Source organism: Hippocampus bargibanti, linkage group LG05 (assembly GCF_051943395.1).
Source record: "Hippocampus bargibanti isolate YZ-2025 linkage group LG05, ASM5194339v1, whole genome shotgun sequence".
In the NCBI taxonomy this organism is placed as follows: domain Eukaryota; kingdom Metazoa; phylum Chordata; class Actinopteri; order Syngnathiformes; family Syngnathidae; genus Hippocampus; species Hippocampus bargibanti.
In genome coordinates, this window is record NC_142738.1 from 564,970 (window position 1) to 589,413 (window position 24,444).

General features: G+C 38.6%; 1 protein-coding gene across 4 annotated transcripts in view; it reads left to right on the forward strand.

The window, feature by feature from the left end:
• Positions 1–24,444, forward strand: part of LOC148897354 (unconventional myosin-IXAb-like) — a 52,550-nt gene that overhangs the window by 10,832 nt on the left and 17,274 nt on the right. For all 4 annotated transcript variants that reach the window (XR_016114928.1, XM_088995924.1, XM_088995925.1 and 1 more), the window contains exons 3-21: positions 8,021–8,115; positions 8,741–8,803; positions 9,830–9,929; positions 11,535–11,638; positions 12,330–12,456; positions 14,885–14,974; positions 17,529–17,645; positions 18,194–18,328; positions 18,758–18,879; positions 19,026–19,167; positions 20,062–20,257; positions 20,510–20,629; positions 21,800–21,875; positions 22,030–22,167; positions 22,781–22,820; positions 22,885–23,007; positions 23,829–23,909; positions 24,012–24,122; positions 24,259–24,381. Coding sequence is in view for 3 of the 4 variants with exons in the window: in XM_088995924.1 (XP_088852050.1) it covers positions 8,021–8,115; positions 8,741–8,803; positions 9,830–9,929; positions 11,535–11,638; positions 12,330–12,456; positions 14,885–14,974; positions 17,529–17,645; positions 18,194–18,328; positions 18,758–18,879; positions 19,026–19,167; positions 20,062–20,257; positions 20,510–20,629; positions 21,800–21,875; positions 22,030–22,167; positions 22,781–22,820; positions 22,885–23,007; positions 23,829–23,909; positions 24,012–24,122; positions 24,259–24,381 (2,103 nt within the window). In the remaining variant the exon portion in view is untranslated. The remainder of the gene's footprint in view (positions 1–8,020; positions 8,116–8,740; positions 8,804–9,829; positions 9,930–11,534; positions 11,639–12,329; positions 12,457–14,884; positions 14,975–17,528; positions 17,646–18,193; positions 18,329–18,757; positions 18,880–19,025; positions 19,168–20,061; positions 20,258–20,509; positions 20,630–21,799; positions 21,876–22,029; positions 22,168–22,780; positions 22,821–22,884; positions 23,008–23,828; positions 23,910–24,011; positions 24,123–24,258; positions 24,382–24,444) is intronic.

Genomic DNA, 24,444 nt, shown 5'->3' on the forward strand with positions numbered 1-24,444 from the left:
TCCAGGCAAACGCGCAAAATGGACTCATGTCCCAAAATCGCAACCTTGAAAGAATTTTTCTCTGTGAGAACATATTTTTACCATTTCTGGTGCTACACGTCGTTGTTTACTGGCTAGCTCGCTAGCTATCAATTTGCTATCTATTAGTTGGATAGCTATCTATTAGCTAGTTAACTACATTGATAGCTATAGAACTAGCTGGAGAGAAATAGCTAGATAGAGATAGCTAGCAAGATAGCTAGCTAGAGAGATAACTAAATAGAGATAGCTATATCGAGAGCTAGCTAGCTAGAGAGCCAGCTAACTAGCTTTGTAGCTAGCTAGCGAGTGCGCTAGCTAGGTAGCTTTCTAGCTAACTAGCTAGAGAGCTAGCTAGCTAGAGAGATAGCTAGCTAGAGAGCTAGCCAACTTGAGAGCTAGCTAGCTAACTTTCTAGCTCGATAGCCAGAGAGAGATAGCTAGAGTGCTAGCTAGCTAGCTAGAGAACTAGAGAGCTAGATACCTAGATAAATGTTTTTATATATACTGTATTTAATTGGGGGGGGGGCACACACACCACTTTCTTCCAGCTATCTCTCGCTCTCTAATATTACCACTAGTTACGAAATAAATTTCAAGATACGAAAGATAAAACATAATAGAATGCGCTACTTACAAACGTCACTTCACACAAACTTCTCAAATTACGAAAAGTCTCAACAGGAAAATATTTCATCTTCTTATGTCTGTGTAAGCTCTCAGTCGTACAGGAGTGGTCCATCGATGAGAAGGTTTCTTCAGCTGTCATCTGTACAAAAGTGAAGGTTTCGGACGTTTCGCCTCCTATCCAAGAGACTTCGTCAGCGAACTAAAGTCTGACTGGTCGTATCGGCCCCATTTATATATCCCTAATGTCCAGACCTGGTGGCGCCGGACACAGCTATGATAGGTCCCTACTCTCAGGTTGGGGGGGGCGCGGGACCCCCCCCTGTGGCCCCACTGATTGTTCCTACATTCCTGACTAACGATTGGCCTATTACCCCCACTCCCCCCGGTATCACCTCATCAGCATAACGACCATCATCAGCATTGCGAAAGTTGCCTAACCTGTTTTGCCTGAGCAGGCTATTGTATGAACGATCCAAATTGACTCTAACCACCCTTTACAACATAAACTAGGAGTTATCAGAACCCTCCAGCATAGGGCTAAACTAATACCAACTAGCACTGAAGGTAGAGAAAAGGAGTCAAAACATATCAGGAGAGCACTCACTAACTGTGGGTACCCTCAGTGGTCATTCAACAAATGTCAGAAAGAAAGAATAGCGAACGAAACCAATAATTCTCAAGATTCTAAAAGGAGAGGAGTAGCAGTACCGTACATTGCAGGAGTTTCTGAAAAATTACAAAGAGCCCTTTGGCAACATAAAATTCCTACTTATTTCAAACCGATAAACACGTTAAGGCAAAAATTAGTGCATCCAAAAGATAGGCTACCAAATGAAAAACAAAGTAATGTAGTTTATTCCATACATTGTAAGAATGAAAATTGTAAAGAGCAGTACATTGGGGAGACTCAACAAATTCTCAAAAAAAGACTTTATCAACATCGCAGGGATAATACTAGTGGGCCTCAATCGGCAGTACATTTGCACCTAAAAGCTAGCAACCACTCATTTGACGACAATGAGGTTAAAATCTTAGCGAAAGAACATAGATGGTTTGAAAGGGGGGTAAAAGAAGCGATTCTTATAAAACAACAAAATCCTTCATTAAACCGGTCTGGTGGTGTGAGGTTCAATTTGGATCGTTCATACAATAGCCTGCTCAGGCAAAACAGGTTAGGCAACTTTCGCAATGCTGATGAGGGTCGTTATGCTGATGAGGTGATACCGGGGGGAGTGGGGGTAATAGGCCAATCGTTAGTCAGGAATGTAGGAACAATCAGTGGGGCCACAGGGGGGGGTCCCGCGCCCCCCCCAACCTGAGAGTAGGGACCTATCATAGCTGTGTCCGGCGCCACCAGGTCTGGACATTAGGGATATATATAAATGGGGCCGATACGACCAGTCAGACTTTAGTTGGCTGACGAAGCCTCTTGGATAGGAGGCGAAACGTCCCAAACCTTCACTTTTGTACAGATGACGGCTGAAGAAACCTTCTCATCGATTCATCTTCTTATGAAATAAATTTTAATATACTAAAGGAAATAAAATACAATGCGCTACTTACTTACAAGCGTCAATTCGTACAAACTTTTCAAATTCCGAAAAGTCTTAACAGAAGAATATTATTAATGACAAAAACCCTGGCACATCGACTGGCAGTGAATGAGTTAAAAGACCATTTTTATTCTTAATTCTATTTTAATTTTAGTTTACATTATTCACAATTCTCATTCATTGCACAATAATTTGATTCTAAAATGTATTTGCTGCATATTTTGATGCATTTTTGTGCTTTAGGAAACATTTGTCTGTGTGTGTGTTTTGCTTGGGGCTTTTGTGTTCTCGCCAGCCTCACTTTAATCTCCCAAAATCCTCCTGCTGGAATAGATAGGCAACTGTTTTGCCTTTCAATTGAAATTCAAAGCCGTTTAATCTTCATATGTGCAAAAATAAAAATAAACATTAAAATTAAAAAACTTTACCTCTGTTGTGGTGAAACATGAAGTTAATCGCTCAATAGTTTAATCTCCCGATTAAATCTTTCTCTTTATTTTAACTACAGTGAAATCTTGGCTTACGAATTTGATTGGTTCCCGGATAGAGTGTGTAAGGCGAAAAGTGTGTATCCCAAAAAATAATTTGTCATAGGAAACCATTAAAATGAGAATAATCCGTTCCCAGGTCCCCATAAAACATCATGTTCTACTAAATAAACCTTACAACTACAAAACATATACCTTATTTTATGTATAATAAATTGCTATGGTATTATAATTAAAGAAATAAACGGTACTGTATAATAAAGTCATTTTATTGACCTTTGTGATGGTCGTTGATAGCTTGATGGAATGTATTGCCATCTTGAGGAATGATTCCTTTGAAGCTTTGGCAGCTTTATCATTAGAACTGGCTGCCTCACCATGACGAATGACACCATGAATCCCTGTACGACGCTTAAAGTTCTCGACTTTCGCTAGCCTTGAAATCATCAATGAATGACGAACTTCGAGGTTGCCTATTGACGATATCGGAGTGAAATTGCTGTGCTTTCTCCGCCATAATTTTACCTAGTTCCTCATCAATTGTGTTTTGTTCATCTGGGTTGATAGCTTTTTGCATCAAGTGTACAGATGTGCGGGTTATTTGTGGAGCCTGATTGATGGGATCTTTTAACCTCTCAATAAAGTTGAAACTATTGAGCCACGTCCACCCGCGAAATCATCATCAAAGTGGTTCTGCATGCAGGAGATGAAAGCAAGGCCTTCTGCCTTATTCTCCTCACTGAAGGGAAGAGAACGAGAGCGAAGTGGCTGGGGGTCCGTAATCCTCAAAGGCTGCTGAGGGAGACATGATGGAGTTATTTCCAACCACCCAGTGGCCCACTTTTGCTTAGCGTGACGGGCGAGGAGGCCACACGAGTTAAAAGCCACTCAAGTGCTGCTATCAATAATAATCATCATACATTTCATTTCTAAGCGCCTTTCAAAACTCTCAAGGACACTTTACAGTCACAGGATATTTTTTCTGCGGGTCAGCAGCGGCAGCCACACGCGCCAATGTTCACTCAACCCGGAAGTAACTCAGATAGAAAGCTAGCTAACTAATAGACAGCTAATAGATAGCTAGCTAGGCCTTCACTCAACCCGGAAGCATCTCAGATAGAAAGCTAGCTAGCTAGCTAATAGACAGCTAATAGATAGCTAAGTAACTCAGAAAGCTCGCCAGCTAATAGATAGCTAACAGATATCTAGCTAGGTCTTCACTCAACCTGGAAGTAACTTAGATCACCCTCAACTCCCCCCCCCTCCCCCCCTCGTTTTTTAAGTTGAGTCGTTCCCGAGACAAATAAGATCCAGATGTTGCTCGACACTGGTGACAGCATCCGTTAATGGTGGGGGAGGAGGAGGGAGAGAAAGGGGGGACGCAGATAGAGAGAGACATTTTGCTCAGTGTTGAAAATCAAACAATATTTTATTTGTATTTTTTTCCCCCTCTCCATATTTGACGTCTGCTTTTCTTTTGTACCTCCCCCCTTTTGCCTCCCCCCTTTTGCCTCCCCCTTACATTTCCTTTCCCACGAGCTAAGCTTCTTCCACTTCCAAAGCCACGTAAACCAACCTTTTCACATACCTCGCCTTACGAACGCTTTAGCGAATGAACTTTTCGCCTCACGAACATTAACTTTGCGAGAATATAACCTTGGCATACGGACTATTTTTCGGGAAACACACGGAGTGCCTCAATGAGTGGGGGAGGGGTCACTGAAACAGAAACACACACACACACACGAAAGGGAGATGACATAGCTTGAAACAAAAAACTAAAGAAATGGTGAGAAAATAGACACATTTATTATACATAAAAAAGGTATGTTGTGTGTAGTTTTAAAGCTTATTTAGTTGAAAATGATGTTTTATGGGGACCTTGGAACAGATTATTGTCATTTTAATGGTTTCCTATGGGAAATGAATGTTTGGAATACACACTTTTCACCTTACACACACTTTCTGCGATCCAATTAAGTTGGTAAGCCAAGGTATCATTGTACTTTTTTGTTTTTTTTAACCGAGCTTGGAAACTTTGTAATAAGTTGCGGCGCTGATTCATTCGATTTAAGGATTGTTAGCAAAAACGTCGCTTTTAATTTGTTGTCGCACGGCGAGAAAAACGCTTTGCGACTGCAGCTCGTAAACACTCGCACACAAGACACATAATAGCCTGCTTGACGTTTAACAAGCGCACTGAATGTTCAGCCAGTGAATGAGCTCAATGGCGGGCTGACATTTCAAAAGAAAACAAGGAACTTGGTTGAAAAGGCCCCAACCCTCGATTGGGTTCGATTCAGCGGAGAACCCGACGCTTGATCAACTGTTTCCCCTTCATCCAAAACGCATCATTTTCACTTGCCGCCACGTTCTTACAAGCTCTTTAGCACATCATGTAGCCCACCCGACCACCCTTTTTCATGCCTTTGCTTACAAACGTAATTGGTTCCCAGACAGAGTGTGTAAGGCGAAAAGTGTGTATCCCAAACATTAATTTCCCATAGGAAACCATTAAAATGAGAATAATCCGTTCCCAGGTCCCCATAAAACATCATTTTCTAATTTTCTAAGCCTTAAAACTACACAAAATGTACCTTATTTTACGTATAATACATGTTATATGGTATTATAAATAAATAAACTACAGTGTAATAAGGTCGTTTTATTGACCTTTGTGATGGTCGTTGATGGCTTGATGGAATGGTGTGGCCGCTTTCATCAGCATGAAACACTTGATGTGGAACGTAGCCTTCTTCTTCTACCATCTTGAGGAATGATCCATCTAGGTGCTTTCTCTGCCATCACTTTACCTTGTACTAGTTATTTGCCATTTTTGAAAAAAAATACTTCAATTTTGAAAACTAGTTGTTTGCCGTTTTAAAAAAAATCTTTTTTTTACTTTAATTTGGAGAACTAATTATTTGCCGTTTTTGAAAAAAGTTTTTTTTTTATTTAATTTTGAAAACTAGTTATTTGTCGTTTTTGAAAAAAAAAAAATATATATATATATATATTTGTGTACAGATGGCTTGTGCGGGTTTTTTGTGGAGCCTGATTGATGGGATATTTGAACCTTGCAGAAGTTGAAACCAGTCTAAATGTCACTGCTTTCTATCCATTTTCTCACTCTCTCTCTCTCTGTCGTCTGCATGTCTCTTTAATGTTTAAACCACCTCCCCTCACTGCTGCGTTCTTGACCAATCGCGTGGCTTTAACTGAAGACTGGGGGCGGGGAATAGAGGACAAAAACAATAGGCTGCCATTTTCTTGTTAGGAGAACAGACTCGTTTGCGAACGACACATCACTTATTGTGGCGCTCCGTGTGTATCCCGAAAAATAGTTCATATGCCAAGGTTAAATTTTAATACATTTAACGTTCTTTAACTGAAAAGTTCGTAAGCCAAGGGGCTCATAATTATTTTATTTTTTTTATTTTATTTTAGGGGTTGGGTAGGAAGCTAATTTCCAGAAAGTGACAAAGTATTTTTATGCTAACTAGCCAACTCCCATTTGGCTCTTAACCACGACTCACAAACGGTGAATTAAAGTGTACGCGGCAAAGAGCTAATCGGATAAAAGCGCCGTCGGATGTCATTATTTGGACGCCCTGTTTCCACACGAAACAGGCGTGATATTTCAATTAATAGCCGCTGATCTAACGGTGGCTTTAAGCAGGACAGCATCACCATAAGTAGGTCATTGGATTTATTGACATTTTAGCAAACTAGCTAGGCCGTATTTTGCTTACAAGCACTTGATTAAAACAAAACACAATGTACAAGCTTGCAGACATGCAATTATTCTAACGCCTCGGTTCAGTTGTGGCCCATGTGCTAACGGTTGCTAAGCTAACATACGCCTCCTTGTAAGTAGGTCAAGCAATGTTTTTGTAAAACACAGACAACGCGCCGGAGGCGAATCCTGTGAAGGTTTTGATTTGAGGCGCTTTGAGGAAGATCCTGACATGCGACTGTAATGAATATCCAAACCCCTTCATGCCCCCACCACACCTTAGCAAAAGATGAAAAGAAGCTAACGGAAGCAGCCAAATACACAAGCTAACGGTGGCCTATTTGGCGCCATTCCACCTGTGTTTCGGAATGTAGGTCACTAAAAGGTTTTTTTTTAATGTAACTAATGGACAAAATATTGCTGCTGTACTGGAGGGAAGAAGAATATAGCTAGCGCTATATTCTCAAAGATCCTGACATGATGATAATAATAATAATAATTATTATTATTATATACATTGCATTTCTACACGCGCCAGCGTTCAGTCTAGCCAGAAGTAACTCAAATAGATAGAAAGCTAGCTAGCGATTTTTCACTTTAATTTTGAAAATTAGTTATTTGGCGTTTTTGAAAAGAAAAATCATTTTTTTACTTTAATTTTAAGAACTAGTTATTTGCCATTTTTGATGAACAAAATCATTTTTTTTACTTTAATTTTGAAAACTAGTCATTAACTGTTTTTTTTTTACTTTTTTTTGAAAAGTAGTTATTTGCCGTTTCAAAAAAATAATAATTTTGAAAAGTAGTTATTTGCCATTTTTGAAAAAAAAAATAATTTTTTTACTTTAATTTTGAAAACTACCAGTGGTTATTTGCCATTTTTGAAAAATATATATATTTTTTTACTTTCATTTTGAAAATTAGTTATATGCTGTTTTTGACAAAAAAATATATACGTATTTTTTTACTTTAATTTTGAAAATTAATTATTTGCCGTTTTTGAAAAGATTTTTTTTCATTTTTACTTTAATTTTCAAAACTCGTTGCCGTTTTTGAAAAAAAAAACTACTTTAATGTTGAAAATTAGTTATTTGCCGTTTTTGTAAATATATATATATTTTTTTTTTTAATTTTGAAAACTAGTTCTTTTCCTTTTTAAAAACAATCTTTTTTTACTTTAATTTTGAAATGTAGTTAGAAGCCTTTTTGAAAATGTTTTACTTTAATTCTGAAAACTCGTTATTTGCCGTTTTTGGGGAAAAAAAAAATCTTTTTTTTTCATTTTACTTTAATTTTGAAAACCAGTGATTAGCCGTTTTTGAGCAAAAAAAAAAAATCTTCCTCCTCTCTCATCTCACGCCTGGTCTTTTTGCTCTTGTTGCCGCCTCAGCTTTCTTTGCGTGGCGGGCGTCTCGCTTCTTCTTCCTGTCATCATCTCCTCCTTTTATCTCCTCCCGAGGGCCTAATGAGAGCCTTCGTGCAGTCTCTTGTGACCCCCTCGATGGCTTTTATTTATTGAAATATGTATTTATTTTTGTCGTCCGTCGTCACCAACCTGACGATGGCGCTCTCGCTGTCCCCCCTCTCTCCTGCAGGCTTTCGGCAACGCCAAGACGGCCCACAACAACAACTCGAGCCGCTTCGGCAAGTTCATTCAGGTCAACTACCAAGCCAGTGGGACAGTTCGAGGGTAAGCACACTCAGCAGAACAAGTACAGCCATACCTCGCTTTACCAACTTTTCAGTTGACCAACGTTAAATTGGATAGAAAACAGTGACATTTGGACTCATTTCAACTTTATTGATAGTTCAAAGGCAGATTGTAGACTGCAAGGTTAAAATATCCCATCAATCAGGATCCACAAATAAGCCATCTGTCCAAAGCTATCAACCCAGCTAAACAGATCATTCGTTCCTCAGCAAGTGTTTCATGCTGATGAAAGCGGCCACTCCATTCCATCAAGCCATCAACATCCATCACAAAGGTCAATAAAACCACTTTATTGTACAGTACAGTTTATTTACTTAATTATAATACCACAGCACATTGATTAGACGTAAAATAAGGTATATTTTGTGTAGTTTTAAGTCTTAGAAAAGACAATTAGAAAATAGAAAATGATGTTTTAAGGGGACCTGGGAACGGATTATTCTCATTTTAATGGTTTCCTATGGGAAATTATTTTTTGGGATACACATTTTTCGCCTTACGCACTCTGGGAACCAATAAAGTTCGTAAGCCGAGCTATTACTGTAAAACAAAAAAAGCATGTGTTTATTCTAAACAAAATGGCCACCCGTGTGTGTGGTTTCAGGGCCTACGTGGAGAAGTACCTGTTGGAGAAATCTCGTCTGGTCTATCAGGAGCACAATGAAAGGTAAGAAACGATGACTTGTTCCAAAATTAACTCATTCAGTGGCTGACGATGTGCAAAAATGTGTCCACTCCAGTGCCAGGGTTGTTGTCATTTTCACTCGAAATGCAGGACACACACAATATTGACTTTTAAGACTACATCAACATTCAATGCAGCGTAAGAAACCTTAGACTTTAGTTAATTCCTAAGTGATATGGATCTGCAGTTATCTGAGCTTGAAATGGGGGCGGATGTACAAAACGCAATACAATCCTATTGGTTTATATAGTGCTTTAGCTGAAGCTGGAACAAAGCGCTCAAATAGATAGATAGAAAGCTAGCTGGCTAGCTAAAAGACACAGTAATAATAATAATACATTAGCTTTCTAAGCGACTTTCAAAACTCTCAAGGACACTTTACAGTCACAGGAGCAGGTTTTTTCTGTGGGTGAGCAGGGGCAGCCACACGCGCCGGCATTCACTCAACCTACAAGTAACTCAAATAGATAGAAAGCTAGCTAGCTAATAGACACAGTAATAATAATAATAATAATACATTTGATTTATAAACGCCTTTCAAAACTCTCAAGGACACTTTACAGTCACCGGATCAGTTTTTCTGTGGGTGAGCAGCGGCAGCCACATGCGCCAGCCTTCACTCAACCCGGAAGTAACTGAAATAGATAGAAAGCTAGCGAGCTAGCTTTCTATCTATTTGAGCGCTCCATGTCATATTTTCAATTCCCGAATAAATTCGCGAATGGCAGTGAATGAGTGATTTAGCTCCGAAAGAAATTTCTCAGTGAAAAAATGTAAGTCAAGACATGTTTTCCATGTAAATGCCCTAATCCGTTCCTAGATACGCCAAAATTCGGACATAAAGGCTTTTTAAAACATCAAAATATGTAATAAATACATGTTTGAGTTTGACAATTGAAAAATGAATGAAAGTTGCGCATAATATGACGCACAAATAAATGATAAAAATGATTTAATGGCATCATCTGTTTTTTTTGTAACGTAAGGATGTTTTGTGATGATGCGTAGGAACTACCACGTTTTTTACTACCTGCTAGCCGGAGCCGGCGAGGATGAGAGGAAGTCCTTCCACCTGTTGCAACCTGAGGAGTATCACTACCTCAACCAGGTCAGGGTGCACCGACGCATGCACGACGGGCCTTCAAGGCCTTCATCTGCGCCTTCTTTCAGGTCCACTTTGCTTTCATTCTTGGTCAATCGCATTTTCATTCTGTTTTTATTCTTGCTCGCTCGCACGCTGACCAAACGTCTGTAGTTTCTTTTGGGTTTTCCGCCATGTTACCTCGCGCCATCTTCCGCATTTTTTGCATCTTGTTAGGATGCGGTTGCTGTTTCCACGGTAACGGAACGACTCGCAGCTCCTATATTTTGTTCTTCTACTTTTTCCTTTTCCTCTTCTTTTCATAACTTTGCGACTGTGAATTTCTCCACTGAGACGAATAAAGGTTCAATTAATTTAATGTAATTTGATTTAGTTTAATCTTTTTAATGGTTTAAATGTAATTAAATTAAATTAAATGAACCTTTATTCATCGCATAGTGGAAAAATGCAAAATATTTAATTTAATGTAATTTAATTTGGTTTAATTTTGTTTGATTTAATGTAATTAAATGTGATTTTATTTATTTTAATGTTTTTTAATTGTTTAAATGTAATTAAATTAAATTAACCTTTATTCATCACATAGTGGAAATATGCACAATATTTAATTTAATGTTATTTAATAAATTTAATTTCATAAAATTAAATTAAATTTGGTTCAATTGATTTGATTTGATTTAGTTTGATTAAATCTAATTAAATTCAATTAACATTTATTCATCTCATAGTGGAAAAAATCACAATATTTAATTTCATATAATTTTATTTAATTTTATTTGATTTAGTTTGATTAAAGGTAATTCTTGTTGTTTATTCTTCTCATAGTGGAAAAAAATCACAATATTTTATTTTTATATAATTTTATTTCATTTGATATACTTTGATTTGATTTAGTTTGATTAAATGTAATTAAATTAAATTAACCTTTATGCATCTCATAGTGGAAACAATCACAATATTTAATTGGATTTGATTTTGTTTGTTTATATGTAATTAAATTAAATTAACCTTTATTCATCTCATGTAGAAACTCACTATATTTGATTTAATTGGATTTAATGTAATTAAATATAATTAACTATAATAAAATGTCATTAAATGTCATTAAATGTAATAACACGTAATAAAATGAAATTAAAATTACATTAAGTTAAATTCAATTGAATACAATTACATTAAATTAAATGTAATTTAAATTAATAGATAAAAGAATAATTCATCACTACCACACATGTAAATAAATAAAAATAAATGTAATTTAATTTAATTTAAGTGATTCCAAGACATTTTTAGAAGAAAATGTGTAAAAAAAAAACGCGACTGATGCTTAAAGGGGAAGTAATTCATCACTACCACACAAGTAAAAAACCAAAATACCAACAAAAGACGTTTTGCAATCAATGTGTAAAATTGAAATGACAAAGAAAAAGAATGCAAATGTTTCTTTCCGTTGTGTCCACTGCCATGTGAGGATCCAGCGGGCTTGCTTTCTTGACACGCTTCCCATTTCATTTTGTGTAAGCTGGCGTGCGGAAAAAAAAAAACCAAAGCAAAGCAAAGCAAAAGAATCACGTCTTGCTGTCTTCTTCCGTCGTGTGTTTGTGATCCCAGCAGGACTGCTTCGGCGCGGAGGAGGGCGAAGACTTAAAACACGACTTTGAGCGTCTCCAGCTGGCGATGGAGATGGTCGGCTTCCTCCCCGCGACGCGCAAACAGTAAGGCCGTGCGAGTTAAACACGACATAGACAGGCAGACGGCAGAAAGAAAGAGAGAAAATGGATAGAAAACATTTGGACTCGCTTCAACTTTATTGATAGTTCAAAGGCAGAGTAAGGTTAAAATATCCAATCAATCAGATGCCACAAATTACCCGCACAAGCCATCTGGACACTTGATGCAAAAAGCTATCAACCCAGCTAAACAGAACACAATTGATGAGGAACTAGGTAAAATGATGGCAGAGAAAGCACCTACAAGGGATCATTCCTGAAGATGGTGAAAGAAGAAGGCTATGTTCCTCATCAAGTGTTTAATGCTGTGGAAACCGGACACTCCATTTCATCAAGCCATCAACGGCCATCACAAAGGTCAATAAAACCACTTTATTATACCGTACGGTTTAGTTATTCAATTACAATGCCCTAGCACATTTATTGTACATGAAATAAGGTCTATTTTGTGTAGTTTTAAGGCATAGAAAAGAACATTACAAAGTATAAAATGATGTTTTATGGGGACCTGGGAACGGATTATTCTCATTTTAATGGTTTCTTATGGGAAATTATTTTTTGGGATACACACTTTTCGCCTTACACACACTTTCTGGGATCCAATTGAGTTTGTAAGCCAAGGTATCGCTGTATGATGGTAATTATTGTTTCAATAGGTGACTCTTGTCCCCCGTAGGATTTTCTCGCTGTTGTCGGCCATCCTCCTCCTGGGCAACATCCGTTACAAGAAGAAGACTTACAGGGACGACTCCATCGACATCTGCAACCCCAAAGTCCTTCCCATCGTGTCGGAGCTGCTGGAGGTGAGCGGCTTTTGAACTCATTCACTGACATTCCCAAATTTATGCGGGAATTTCGTGCGAGGGGGTGCGGATCAAGCTCTGGTTAGACCTCCGGCAATGTTTTTCACTCCCTTGAGGGGGCAGCATTTCCCTTTTCTCCATGTTAGTGCTTTGTTCCAGCTTCAGCTGTTGGAAATAATAATAATAATAATAATAATAATAATACATTTCATTTCTAAGTGCCCTTCAAAACTCTCAAGGTCACTTTATAGTCACAGGATAATTTTTTTTCTGTAGGTGAGCAGCGGCAGCGACACGCGCCAGCGTTCACTCAACCTGGAAGTAACTCAAATAGATAGCAAGCTAGCTAGTTGGCTAATGGATAACTACTACTGTAAAGTGAATTTGAGAGTTTTGAAAGGTCTTAGAAATGAATTATTATTTAATAGTGTTATTATTATATAATAGCTAGATAGATATATAGCTAATATATATAGCATATAGATAGCTAGTTAGGTAGCCAGCTAGATAGCATCTAAATAGCGGGATTAGATAGCCAATAAATAACTAATAGCGATCTAGCTGGATAGATAGCTAATATATAGCATATATATAGCAAATAGATAGCTAGTTAGGTAGCCAGCTGGATAGCTAGTTAGCAAATAGATATGTAGCAAGGTTTCCAGCTAGATAGCTAGCTAGATAGCCAGCTAGATAGCGAGATTAGCTAGCCAATAAATAACTAATAGCTAGCTAGATAGATAGCTAATATAGAGCATATAGATAGCAAATTGATAGCTAGTTAGGTAGCCCGCTAGTTAGCAAATAGATATGTAGCAAGGTAGCCAGCTAGATAGCTAGCTCAATAGCGAGATTAGCTAGCCAATAGATAACTAATAGATAATCATCTGCGGGGAGGTGAGTCTGTGGTTTTGGAACCACAAGTTTTGGTAAAATGAAGGCTTGAGATGTTTTTGTTTGTTTTGTCGTGGCTTTGTTGCTATTTTAGCCAGTCGTCGCAAAGCTCCACATTTACTCATCCCGAACCAAGCGAGCAAAGCTCGTTGCCGCTTTAACGGCTGGAGTTTTCGTGGCGGCATGCTCCCACTTAACCGCAGAGCAAACTTGGCGGCAGACCAGCCGTGGATGACACGGCTGCAGTTGGAGAAGCAGATGTTAGCTCCAATAGCTTCTGGGATTAGCAATAGTAGCAACTAACCGCCTGTATCAGACTTGATTTCACACTGCCGGCTAATCCTAGCGCAAAGGAGCAAAGACCACTCTGGATGCTGCCATGCAATTGGTTGATATTTGTCATGCGTTAGTTGCTCGGTAGCATATCAGAATCAGAAAACCTTTATAGATCACAAGGCTAATTAATCCCTTTAATAAACACGCGCTTGTCAAAACAAATGCAAGGTCATCTTATATTCAAGTCCGTCTAGTGTTTTTTTGTTTTAAAATCTCCAATCGGTTGCTTGGTTTTTGGTAAATATGTCAATAAATAAAAATAAATACAGTGATACCTTGGTTTACGAACGCTATAGCTCACAAACTTTTCGCTTTACCAGTATGCTAAGTCGACCGTTGCTACATGTGGCTAAGTGTGTTTCTGTCTTGTTTAAGCAACGGTCTCAGGCAATAGAAGAGGTTGAAAAACTTCTGTTGATTTGGATTAACGAAAAGCAGATAGCAGGGGACAGTGGGAGTGAGGGTATTATCGCCAAGAAAGCACTGCAACTTCATTTGGATATCATCAAGAGGCAACTACATCAACAACCATCACAAAGGTCAATAAAACCACTTGATTATATAGTACAGTTTATTTCTTTAATGACAATGCAATAGCACATTTATTATACATTAAATAAGGTACATTTTGTGTAGTTATAAGGCTTATTTAGTAAAAAAAATATTTTTACGGGCACCTGTGGAACCGATTATTCTCATTTTTAATGGTTTCCTATGGGAAATTAATGTTTGGAAGACACACTTTTCACCTTAAACACACTTTCTGGGAAGTTTGTAAGCTGAGTTATCACTGTAAATACAATGCAACAAAATCAGTCACATCACCGTGGTTCGTACTGAGTTTAAAATACATATGTCAGGGTTTAGGGTTCGGGGGTTCGGGGCTTGGGAGGTAGAGGTTAGCCCCCGTAACCCCCCAAAAGTATTCAGAAGAAAGAAAAAAAAAAAAACACTGTGGTGAAGCCCTGGAATGTGATGTAACACACACCAGACAGGAAAACATTAGCGTTAGCCTTCACATGACTTTCCATACATAACATTAGCCTTAGGTGCTTGCTAGCAATTTGCACATGGAATAAAAAGGCTTCAGAGTAATGCTAATTTTTTATGGGTTTACCATCAAAATCCAAGTTGGTATTGACTGCTCGACGATTATTATTATTGTTGTGTATTATTTTGTTTTTGTCACCCCCTGTAGGTGAAAGAGGAAATGTTGCTGGAGGCGCTCACCACCAGGAAGACGGTGACCGTCGGGGAGAGGCTCATTGTACCCTACAAACTTGCAGAGGTGACAAAAGAAACGCACACATACCAAAATATAGTCAAAAGTCAGCCGGAACGTACGCTGCTAGCTAGCAAACGGAACAAATATGTCTTTAAACATTTTTAATCATCTTCTTCGTCTCTTTTCTCAAAATATATCATGATGAACTCCTTATTGGCAGAATTGGTATGATCCCTTTTAAAATGCCATCCACCCTGAACCAGGATTTAGCTTACACATAGCGGCTATCTATTTTCTACCTGTTAGCTAACTGACCGGCTAGCTAGCTAGCTATCTGACCGGCTATCTATTAGTTATATAGCTAGTTGTCTACCTGTCTAGCTGGCTATCTATTAGCCAGCTACCTTTCTATCTATTTACTTCTGGGCTGAGTGAACACTGGCGCGTGCGGCTGCCGCTGCTCACCCACAGAAAAACTTCTGCCGTGACTGAAAAGTGACCTTGAGAGTTTTAATTATGCAAATGCACCATGCGTGTTCCATGTGTGCGCATCGCTATACAGTCTACTCAAATTTAAGGCAAAAGTGAATTTAAAAAGAAAACCCAAAGATTTTATGTTAATATCACATTTTTTTGACATCCATATAAACTTCGTGGAAATTGGCTAAGAAATAAGCAAGTTCTAATTGAATTTCCACATCAACGCATGGACTTTGTCACTACCAACATGGCCGCCGATTAGGCACGTTAATTTGCCAGGTTGCTACATCGTGCCGGCGTTTTGGAACTGTGCTGCTAGCTAGCAAACAAAAAAAATGACACGCTGCCTTTTTTGTTCTTGGAATTTGTTTTCTATTCATGACCTTTGACATCAACACATTGACTTTCCTGCGAACATTAACACTGCCAACATGGCCGACGAGTAGGCACATCAGTTAGCCATGTTGCTACATCACGCCGGCGTGTCAAGTTTCACAACCGTTCTGCTAGCTAACAAACAAACAAATGACACACTGCATTTTTTTTTTGTTATTGGAATTTGATTTCTCTTTATGACCTTTGAGACACCCTCTTTCACCAGAGCCGAATTGGTACGATCCGGCTATGTTCATTACCCTGCTAGCTGACAAACGATTGTTAGCTAGCTCTTTTTTTCCTGATAGAAAATTCATACAGTCTCTCTCTTGACTGATCCGAATCGCAATCTCAATCATTGTAGCCTGACCCACACATGCAAAACTCTTCTACTAACCCAACCCCCCCCCCCTAAATGCGACTTCCTGTTTCCTGTCGTGCTAAGCAACCTTCTTTGTGGACTCGCCCATTCGGATGTAATGTTTGACCCACACTGGGCCGCTTTTCGGTCGCTAGAGTTCATCTAAAAGTAGGCGCTTGCTGCGTGGAATTTAATTGGCCGCTAGTGGCCGTGGGGAGGTGGAGGTTCGGTGGTGGGGGGTTTTGCTGCGGAAGGAAATACTACACACAAACACAGATACGCAGTCTGCTTCGCTGACCACCACCCACATGCACCAACAATAGTCGCTCACAAGCTGACCTGTCTCACCCGTCTCACCCCCGTCTCCCCCCCGACCCCCATTCTTGCAGTCATGTGGTCTCGCCTGAGGAATGTGAAACCTCCACTGGAATATGCCGCACTGACAAAGCGCTATCACTGTCACTTTCCCCCGAGCTAAATAAAAAAAGGATTGCTTTTTTTTGGGAAGGCCAAACATTGAATGGAATTTACGTCGATGTCACCATCTATTTTTAGTTTGATGGCTAAAATCTGAGGATATATATATATATATATATATATATATATATATATATATATATATATATATATATATATATATATATATATATATATATATATATATATATATATATATACAGTAAAGTCTCGTTATATCGATAGTCCCGGTTATATCGATAGTCCCGGTTATATCGATATTTTTTCGGACTCCCTTGAATATCGATATAACGAGACTTTACTGTATATATATATATATATATATATACAGGGTGACCCAAAAAGATGCGTACCCATGAAAATTTAAATTGTAGCTGTCTATTAGCTAGCTAGCTAGCTAGCTTTCTATCTGAGTTACTTCCGGGTTGAGTAAAGGCCTAGCTAGCTGTCTGTTAGCTATCTATTAGCTAGCTATCTTTCTATCCGAGTTACTTAGCTATCGATTACGTCTGTGTAAGCTCACAGTCGTACAGGAGTGCTCCATCGATGAAAAGGTTTTTTCAGCTGTCATCTGTACAAATTTGAAGGTGTTGGACGTTTCGCTTCTTATCCGAGAAACTTTGTCAGCAAACTAAAGTCTTACTGGGTGTCCATTAGCTAGCTAGCTAGCTATCTATTAGCTAGCTATCTTTCTATCCGAGTTACTTAGCTATCTATGAGCTGTCTATTAGCTAGCTAGCTTTCTATCTATTTGAGTGAACGCTGGCGCGTGTGGCTGCCGCTGCTCACCCGCAGAGAAAAAACTGATTCTGTGACTGTAAAGTGACCTTGAGAGTTTTGAAAAGCGCTTATAAATCAAACGTATCAGTCCTCCAAAACGCATGACGTTGTCCGATTTTTTTTTTTTTTTTTGCTTGCGCGTAGGCGGGAACGGTGAGGGACTCCATGGCCAAGTCGTTGTACAGCGCTCTCTTTGACTGGATCGTCTTCCGGGCCAATCACGCTCTGCTCAACAACAAGGACCTGGAGGACAATTCTAAGGTGAAACCCGCCGTTCTGTGTCTGCAACATTTGGGCAGATGGCCTTGAATTCCCCATCGGCTCAAATTACCCCCCCGCACGCCTGTGTACCAGTGTGTGTGTGTGTGTGTGTGTGTGTGTGTGTGTGTGTGTGTGTGTGTGTGTGTGTGTGTGTGTGTGTGTGTGTGTGTGTGTGTGTGTGTTTTCCCTTGCCGCTGATGTCATCGTGATGACGTCAACGTGGCTCTTATTGTTACTTCTTTCCCTCCCCTGAAAAGACAAATCATGATCGGCTACTTTTGGGATTTTAAAGTGTCCTTGAGAGTTTTGAAAGGCGCTTAGAAATAAAATGTATTTTTATGATTATCTTGTATTTTTATTTTTATTTTTATTTTTATCTTGTATTTTTATGATTATAAGGACCTTAAACTGCAATTGATGCTAATACGAACCCTTCATTCAAAAATCAAATATCTAAAATATTTAATTGTGTTCCATATTTTTGACAAGCTAATGTCACGTGTAAACCGGTGCGCTTCATGACAAACTGCGCTTGGACTCCCTTTCAGATTTTTTCCATCGGTGTGTTGGACATCTTTGGATTTGAGGACTACGAAAACAACAGCTTTGAGCAATTCTGCATCAACTTTGCAAACGAGCGACTGCAGCACTACTTCAACCAGCACATCTTCAAACTGGAACAGGTACACTCTTGCCGCTTTGTAAAGCTAACTCTTAGCTAGCTAGCTAGCTTTCTATCTGTTTGAGTTACTGCCGGGCCAGCGTTCACTCAACCTGGAAGTCATTCAAATAGAATAGTAAGACAAAGAGATAAAAAGCTAGCAAGCTGGATAGATAGCCAACAGATAGCCAGCCAGCTAGCTATCTATAATAATAATAATAATAATAATAATAAAATATAAAAATATTCATAAAAATAAAAATGAAAAATAATAATCATAAAAATTAAAATTAAAATTATATAAAACATATAAAAAAAAGAAAAACAATAAAAAATAAAATAAAAAATATAATAATAATAAAAATAAATAAAAAGGCATTTGATTTATAAGCGCCTTTCAAACCCGTCAAGGTCATATTTATTTATTTATTTATTTATGTTGTTGTTGCAGGAGGAGTACCGATCGGAGGGCATTAGCTGGCACACCATCGACTACATCGACAACAGCGGCTGCATCAACCTCATCAGCAAAAAACCCACCGCCCTCTTCCACCTCTTGGACGAAGAGTGCAAGTACGCCGCCCGCCTGCTGCCTGGACGCACCTCCATCTTTTGCTGCTTTTACATTTCCATCTCTTTCTTTTTGGTTGGTTTTGGTTGTTTTTCTGTTTGTTTTTGTTTGTTTGTGTTTGTGTGTTTGTGTGGTGCGGGCGCTTTAGCTTCCCTCAGGCTTCCAATCAGACCTTGCTGGACAAGTTCAAGCGTCAGCATGAGGGAAACAGCTACATTGAGTTCCCCGCCGTCATGGAGCCCGCTTTCATCATCAGGCACTACGCCGGGAAAGTCAAGTACGGGGTCAAGGTCAGCTCTTTTTACATTCTGCAAAATCAACCAATTTATTTATTGGTCGTAAGTACGGGTGGTTGTAAGTTGCGCCGGTTGTAAGTCGGATGTTACCTGTATTGTGTTTTGTACAGCCGCCCCCATTTCAAGCTCAGATGACTCCAGATTCATATAACTTAGGAATTAACTCTTTTTTTTCTGGTGAAAGAAGGTCGTCTAAGGTTTCTTACGTTGAATTGAATGTTTATGTAGTCCGAAAAGTCTATATTCTGTGAGTCCTGCAATTTCAGTGAAAGTGACACAAACCCTGGCACTGGATTTGTGCACATCGTCTGGCAGTGAAGGAGTTGGCCAAATGGAAGGCAGCACATTTGCTAACGGTTCGCTAACGGGTCATTTAATAGTGACATTTAAGTGTATTAGCTAACTAACTATCTAGCTATTAGCTATAGATCTATCTAGGTGGCTAGCTTTCCAGCTAGGTATCTGTTGGCTATCTATTGGCTATATACTAGCTGGCTAGCTAGCTTTCTATCTGTATTTTATTAGCACATGTAGCTATGTAGCTGACTATTTATTAGCTATGCCATGTAGCTAAGAATTCTATCTAGCTAGTTAGCTAACTGTCTAGTAGGCTATCTATTGGCTATCTGTCTAGCTAGTAAGGTAACTGTCCAGCTGGCTATCTATTTGCTATCTGTTAGCTAGCTGGCTAGCTTTCTATCTATTTGAGTTACTTCCGGGTTGAGTGAACGCTGGCGTGTGTGGCTGCCGCTGCTCACCCGCAGAAAAAATATCCTGTGACTGAATAGTGTCCTTGAGAGGTTTGAAAGGTGCTTATAAATGAAATGTATTATATATTATTATTATTATTATTAGTAGTAAAAATAAATGTTTTGTTGTTGCGCGCAGGACTTCCGAGAGAAGAACACGGACCACATGCGTCCCGACGTGGTGGCCTTGCTGAAGAGCAGCAAGAAGGCCTTCATCTGCGGCCTGATGGGTATCGACCCCGTGGCCACGTTCCGCTGGGCCGTGTTGCGTGCCTACTTCAGGGCCCTGGTGGCTTTCAGGGAGGCCGGACGCCGACACGTTCGCAAGAAGACTGGTAATACCTAGCTTTCTATCTATTTGAGTTACTTTCAGGTTGAATGAACGCTGGCGCGTGTGGCTGCCGCTGCTCACCTCCAGAAAAACGTCTCCTGTGACTGGAAAGTGACCTTGAGAGTTTTTAACGGCGCTGAAAAATAACATTTATTATTATTATTATTATTATTTGCAACGCAAATTTCTTTCAAGTTTGACGAATTTCGTTCAAAAAGTCAAGAAAAAAATGAACATTTCTTCATCCCATTCCTAGGTCCTGATTCCCCCCTCCCCTGCGCCGCCATCAAAACGGTGGACAGCTTCAGTTTCCTTCATCACCCGGTTCACCAGAGGAGCCTTGAGATCCTTCAAAGGTGCAAAGATGAGAAATACAGTAAGTCGGTCCGACGCGGTGGCCGGGAAATCGTGCGGAGCTAACCAGCTAGTAGACTGCCAATAGATAGTTCGCTAGATGGCCATATAGCTAGCTAGTTAGCTATTACACTGAATGTCACTAAAATACACAGATAGAAAGCTCGCTAGCCAGCTAGTAGATAGCTAATTGATAAGCAACAGATAGCACGGGCGCTTTGTTAAGAGGCTTGACGATAAAGGGCAAATTTCCGACGCAAAAAAGGCTCGGAAATGGATTCCAGGTGGAGGCCGTCGCATGCGGTCGCTCGCTACCACCTCACGGGAGAAGCTTTCGTCAGAGCAAATCATAAGTGGAACCAACCTCGCTGGCCACCATTGGGAAAAATAAAATAATGTTTTTTGTATTGTATTCTGGATTTTTTTTTTTATTCTTTAAATGTCATTTTTTTGCTTTTTGGTATTTTGGTTTTTGTAATTTTGTGATTTTGTAATTTTGAGTTATCAGGTTTTTTATATTTGTGTATTTAGAATTTAGCAATTTTGTGATTTTGTAATTTTGGGTTTTTACGTTTTTGATATTTTTGTATTTTGAATTTTGTAATTTTCAGATTTTTTATATTTTTGTATTTTGTAATTATTTAATTCTTAACAGTTTTCCGTTTTCGGTTTTCGTATTTTTGGGTTTTTTATATTTTTGTGTTTTTGAGAATTTTGAATATTGTAATTTGAATTTTAAATTTGTGTTTTATGTTTTTGGTATTTTTTTCTTGTTTTGTTTATTTATTTTTATTTTATTTTTTTGCTTATTGATTTTTTTTATCTTTATTCAATAATTCTGTAATTTATTTATTTGTTTAATAATTTTTTTATTTATTCTTTGCGGTTTGGCACCACCCAATAATTTATTTATGTATTTGTTACTTTATTTACTTACTTACTTACTTACTTGCCTACTTACCTACCTACTTTTCTACCAACCTACCTACTTACCTACCTGCTTACCTACTTGCTTACTTACTTACTTACTTACTTGCTTACTTACTTGCCTACTAACCTACCTACTTACCTACCTGCTTACTTGTTTACTTCTTTACTTATACTGCTCCCATGTAGTATAAAATGCGTACTGTGTAATTGTCCAAATGGAGTCATGCGTTGCTGGCTTCTTTCCTTGGTGTGTTGCGTGCAGGCAATGGCAGGAAGAATCCTCGCTGTCCATTGTCCCACCTTCAAGGCGCCAACGCCCCCAAGGACAAAGCCAGCTGGTGAGTCGGCAAAGTCGTCCGTCCGTCCATCCGTCCATGGTTCTTCTTTCAAGTCGCCACCGGCCGCTCTTCCCTCACGTTTGCTTGCGTCAACATCTCCAACAAACAAAAATGGCAGCCCGTCTTGTTTTTGATTCCTCCTCCGCCATTGCAGGGATGGCTTGGGCGTCGGCTGCAAAGGTCGCGACCCCGACTCGGCGGCGGCGCGGAGCCCGACGGCCTTCGGGGAGGACGGCATTTTCGGCAACTCGTCCAATAGCAAGCTTCTGGAACGAGCTCAGGGAATCTTACTGTGAGAACCGTCATCTCCAACAGCTAAAGCTTTCATTTGCATTGACCCGCCCCCCTTTATAAAAGCTAGCTAGCTAGATAGCTGCTGATGTGACCTATTATTTGACTGTTTTGCCTGGATTTTTACACACGGGTAAAAACAACCCACAACATCATCAACGTCAGCTATCAATAATAGATAGCTTGCTAGCCAGATAGCTAAAAGCTAGCTAGCTAGATAGCTGCTGATGTGACCTATTATTTGACATGTCAATCTGTTGTTTTTAAAGGACAACTGACACCATTTTTTGATGCTTTCTTGTTACTCATCCAGTTCTGAATAGGATTCAAATAGTTGTGTAGAGGAAAGCATACATGTTTGCCATCGATGAAAGAAGTCCTTCCGTATCAATTCTCGCCGTCTTGACTCCAATGTAGCGTCCCAGAAAATGCACAAGATGGCGTACAAGCCATTGAAGTCATTTTACAAATTATGGACTCAAATTGTCCGCAGGTGTCGGTTGTCCTTTAAAAAAGGAAAAAAACAATAACAAATTAATTTTCTTCTTCATTTTTTGGTTGTCTAAATTTCTGATACTTCAACTCATAAAATGTTATTTTCTGTCGTTCTTTAGAAGAAACAAAAACTGCAAAATCAAGCCCAGCCTCCCCAAGGTAAAACACATGTTGCAATTATTAAATCTGACTTTTTCTTTTCTAATATATATATATTGTTTAGCACTTATTAGACGTGAAGTCTCTGCGCCACCTGAGCAGCGTGACGCTCCACGACCGCATCACCAAGTCACTGCTTCACTTGCACAAGAAGAAGAAACCGCCCAGCATCAGTGCACAGTTCCAGGTCAGTGGTGCTTGATCTTTAGTGCCCCCATCTGGACGTTCTTGGCGGGTCAATTACACCCTAAATTGATTGGCCTCAATGCAGACTGAATAGCAGCTCGAGTGAACGCCGGCGCATGTGGCTGCCACTGCTCGCCCACAGAAAAAAACTTATACTGTGACTGTAAAGTGACCTTGAGAGTTTTGAAAGGCGCTTAGAAATGAAATGTATTATTATTATTATTATTATTGCAGCCAGCAAAGGCATCTCATTTTTTTAATTGTATTTATTTTTATTTTTTTGTTTTTATTTGTTTATTTTAAATATTTATATAGTATATATTTTTTTATGTATTTGATATTTTTATGTTATATTCTTATGTATTTGTATGTTTTTTTATATTTTATATTTTTTAATTTTTGTATATTATATTTGTTATATTTTTTATAGAATTTGTATTTTTTTTAGATTTTTACATATTTTATATTTTTTACATTTTTATAATTCTTATATTTTGTATATTTTGTATATTGTTTATTTTTATATGTTTTATATGTTTTATATGTTTAATATTTTTTATATATTTTTATATTTTTTTATATTTTTGTTTTTTTAATTATTTTTCTTTTTCTTTTTACTTTTTATATTTCTTATATTTTGTATTTTTGCAATTATTCTTCTCTGTATTTTGTTATTTTTTCTTTGTTTTTTTATATTTTTGTATCTTTTTTATATTTTGTATAATGTATTTATATATATATATATATATATCTTTTTATTTTTTAATTGTTAATTTGTATTTATTTGTTTATTTATGTATTTGAATGTGTTGCGTGTTGCAGGCTTCCCTCAGTAAACTGATGGAGACTCTCAACCAATCAGAGCCCTACTTTGTCAAATGCATCCGCTCCAATGCTGAGAAGGTAAAAATACTAATAATTATAATAATAATTGCCCCAATGTCATTTATTTTACTTTGTTCTTCAAGTGAAACCAGAACATGATTATTTTTTTGTCTCTCTCAGCTCCCCTTACATTTCAATGACAACTTAGTTCTCAGACAGCTGCGATACACAGGAATGTTAGAAACCGTCCGGATCCGTCAGTCGGGATACAGCATCAAGTACACCTTCCAGGTAATACTCATCATTTTTATATAAATGTCGTTTGACAAGATGGCCGTCAATTGTCGTTCGAGAATATGGCCATCTTCTAGAACGCCATTTGGCGACCATCTTCTCGAACAACATTTGACGGCCATCTTCTTTGCAGGATTTTGTTAGTCACTTTCATGTGCTGCTGCCTCGAGGCACAAGCGCAACCAAGTCGGGTATCAGGGAGTTCTTCAGGCAGATTCATCTGATGCCGGCCGGCTACCAAGTGGGCAACACCACGGTAACGGCGCCTGCAAAGTCCTCCTCGTGTCCTCTGGTCACGACTTTGAGTGAGCGCAAACTT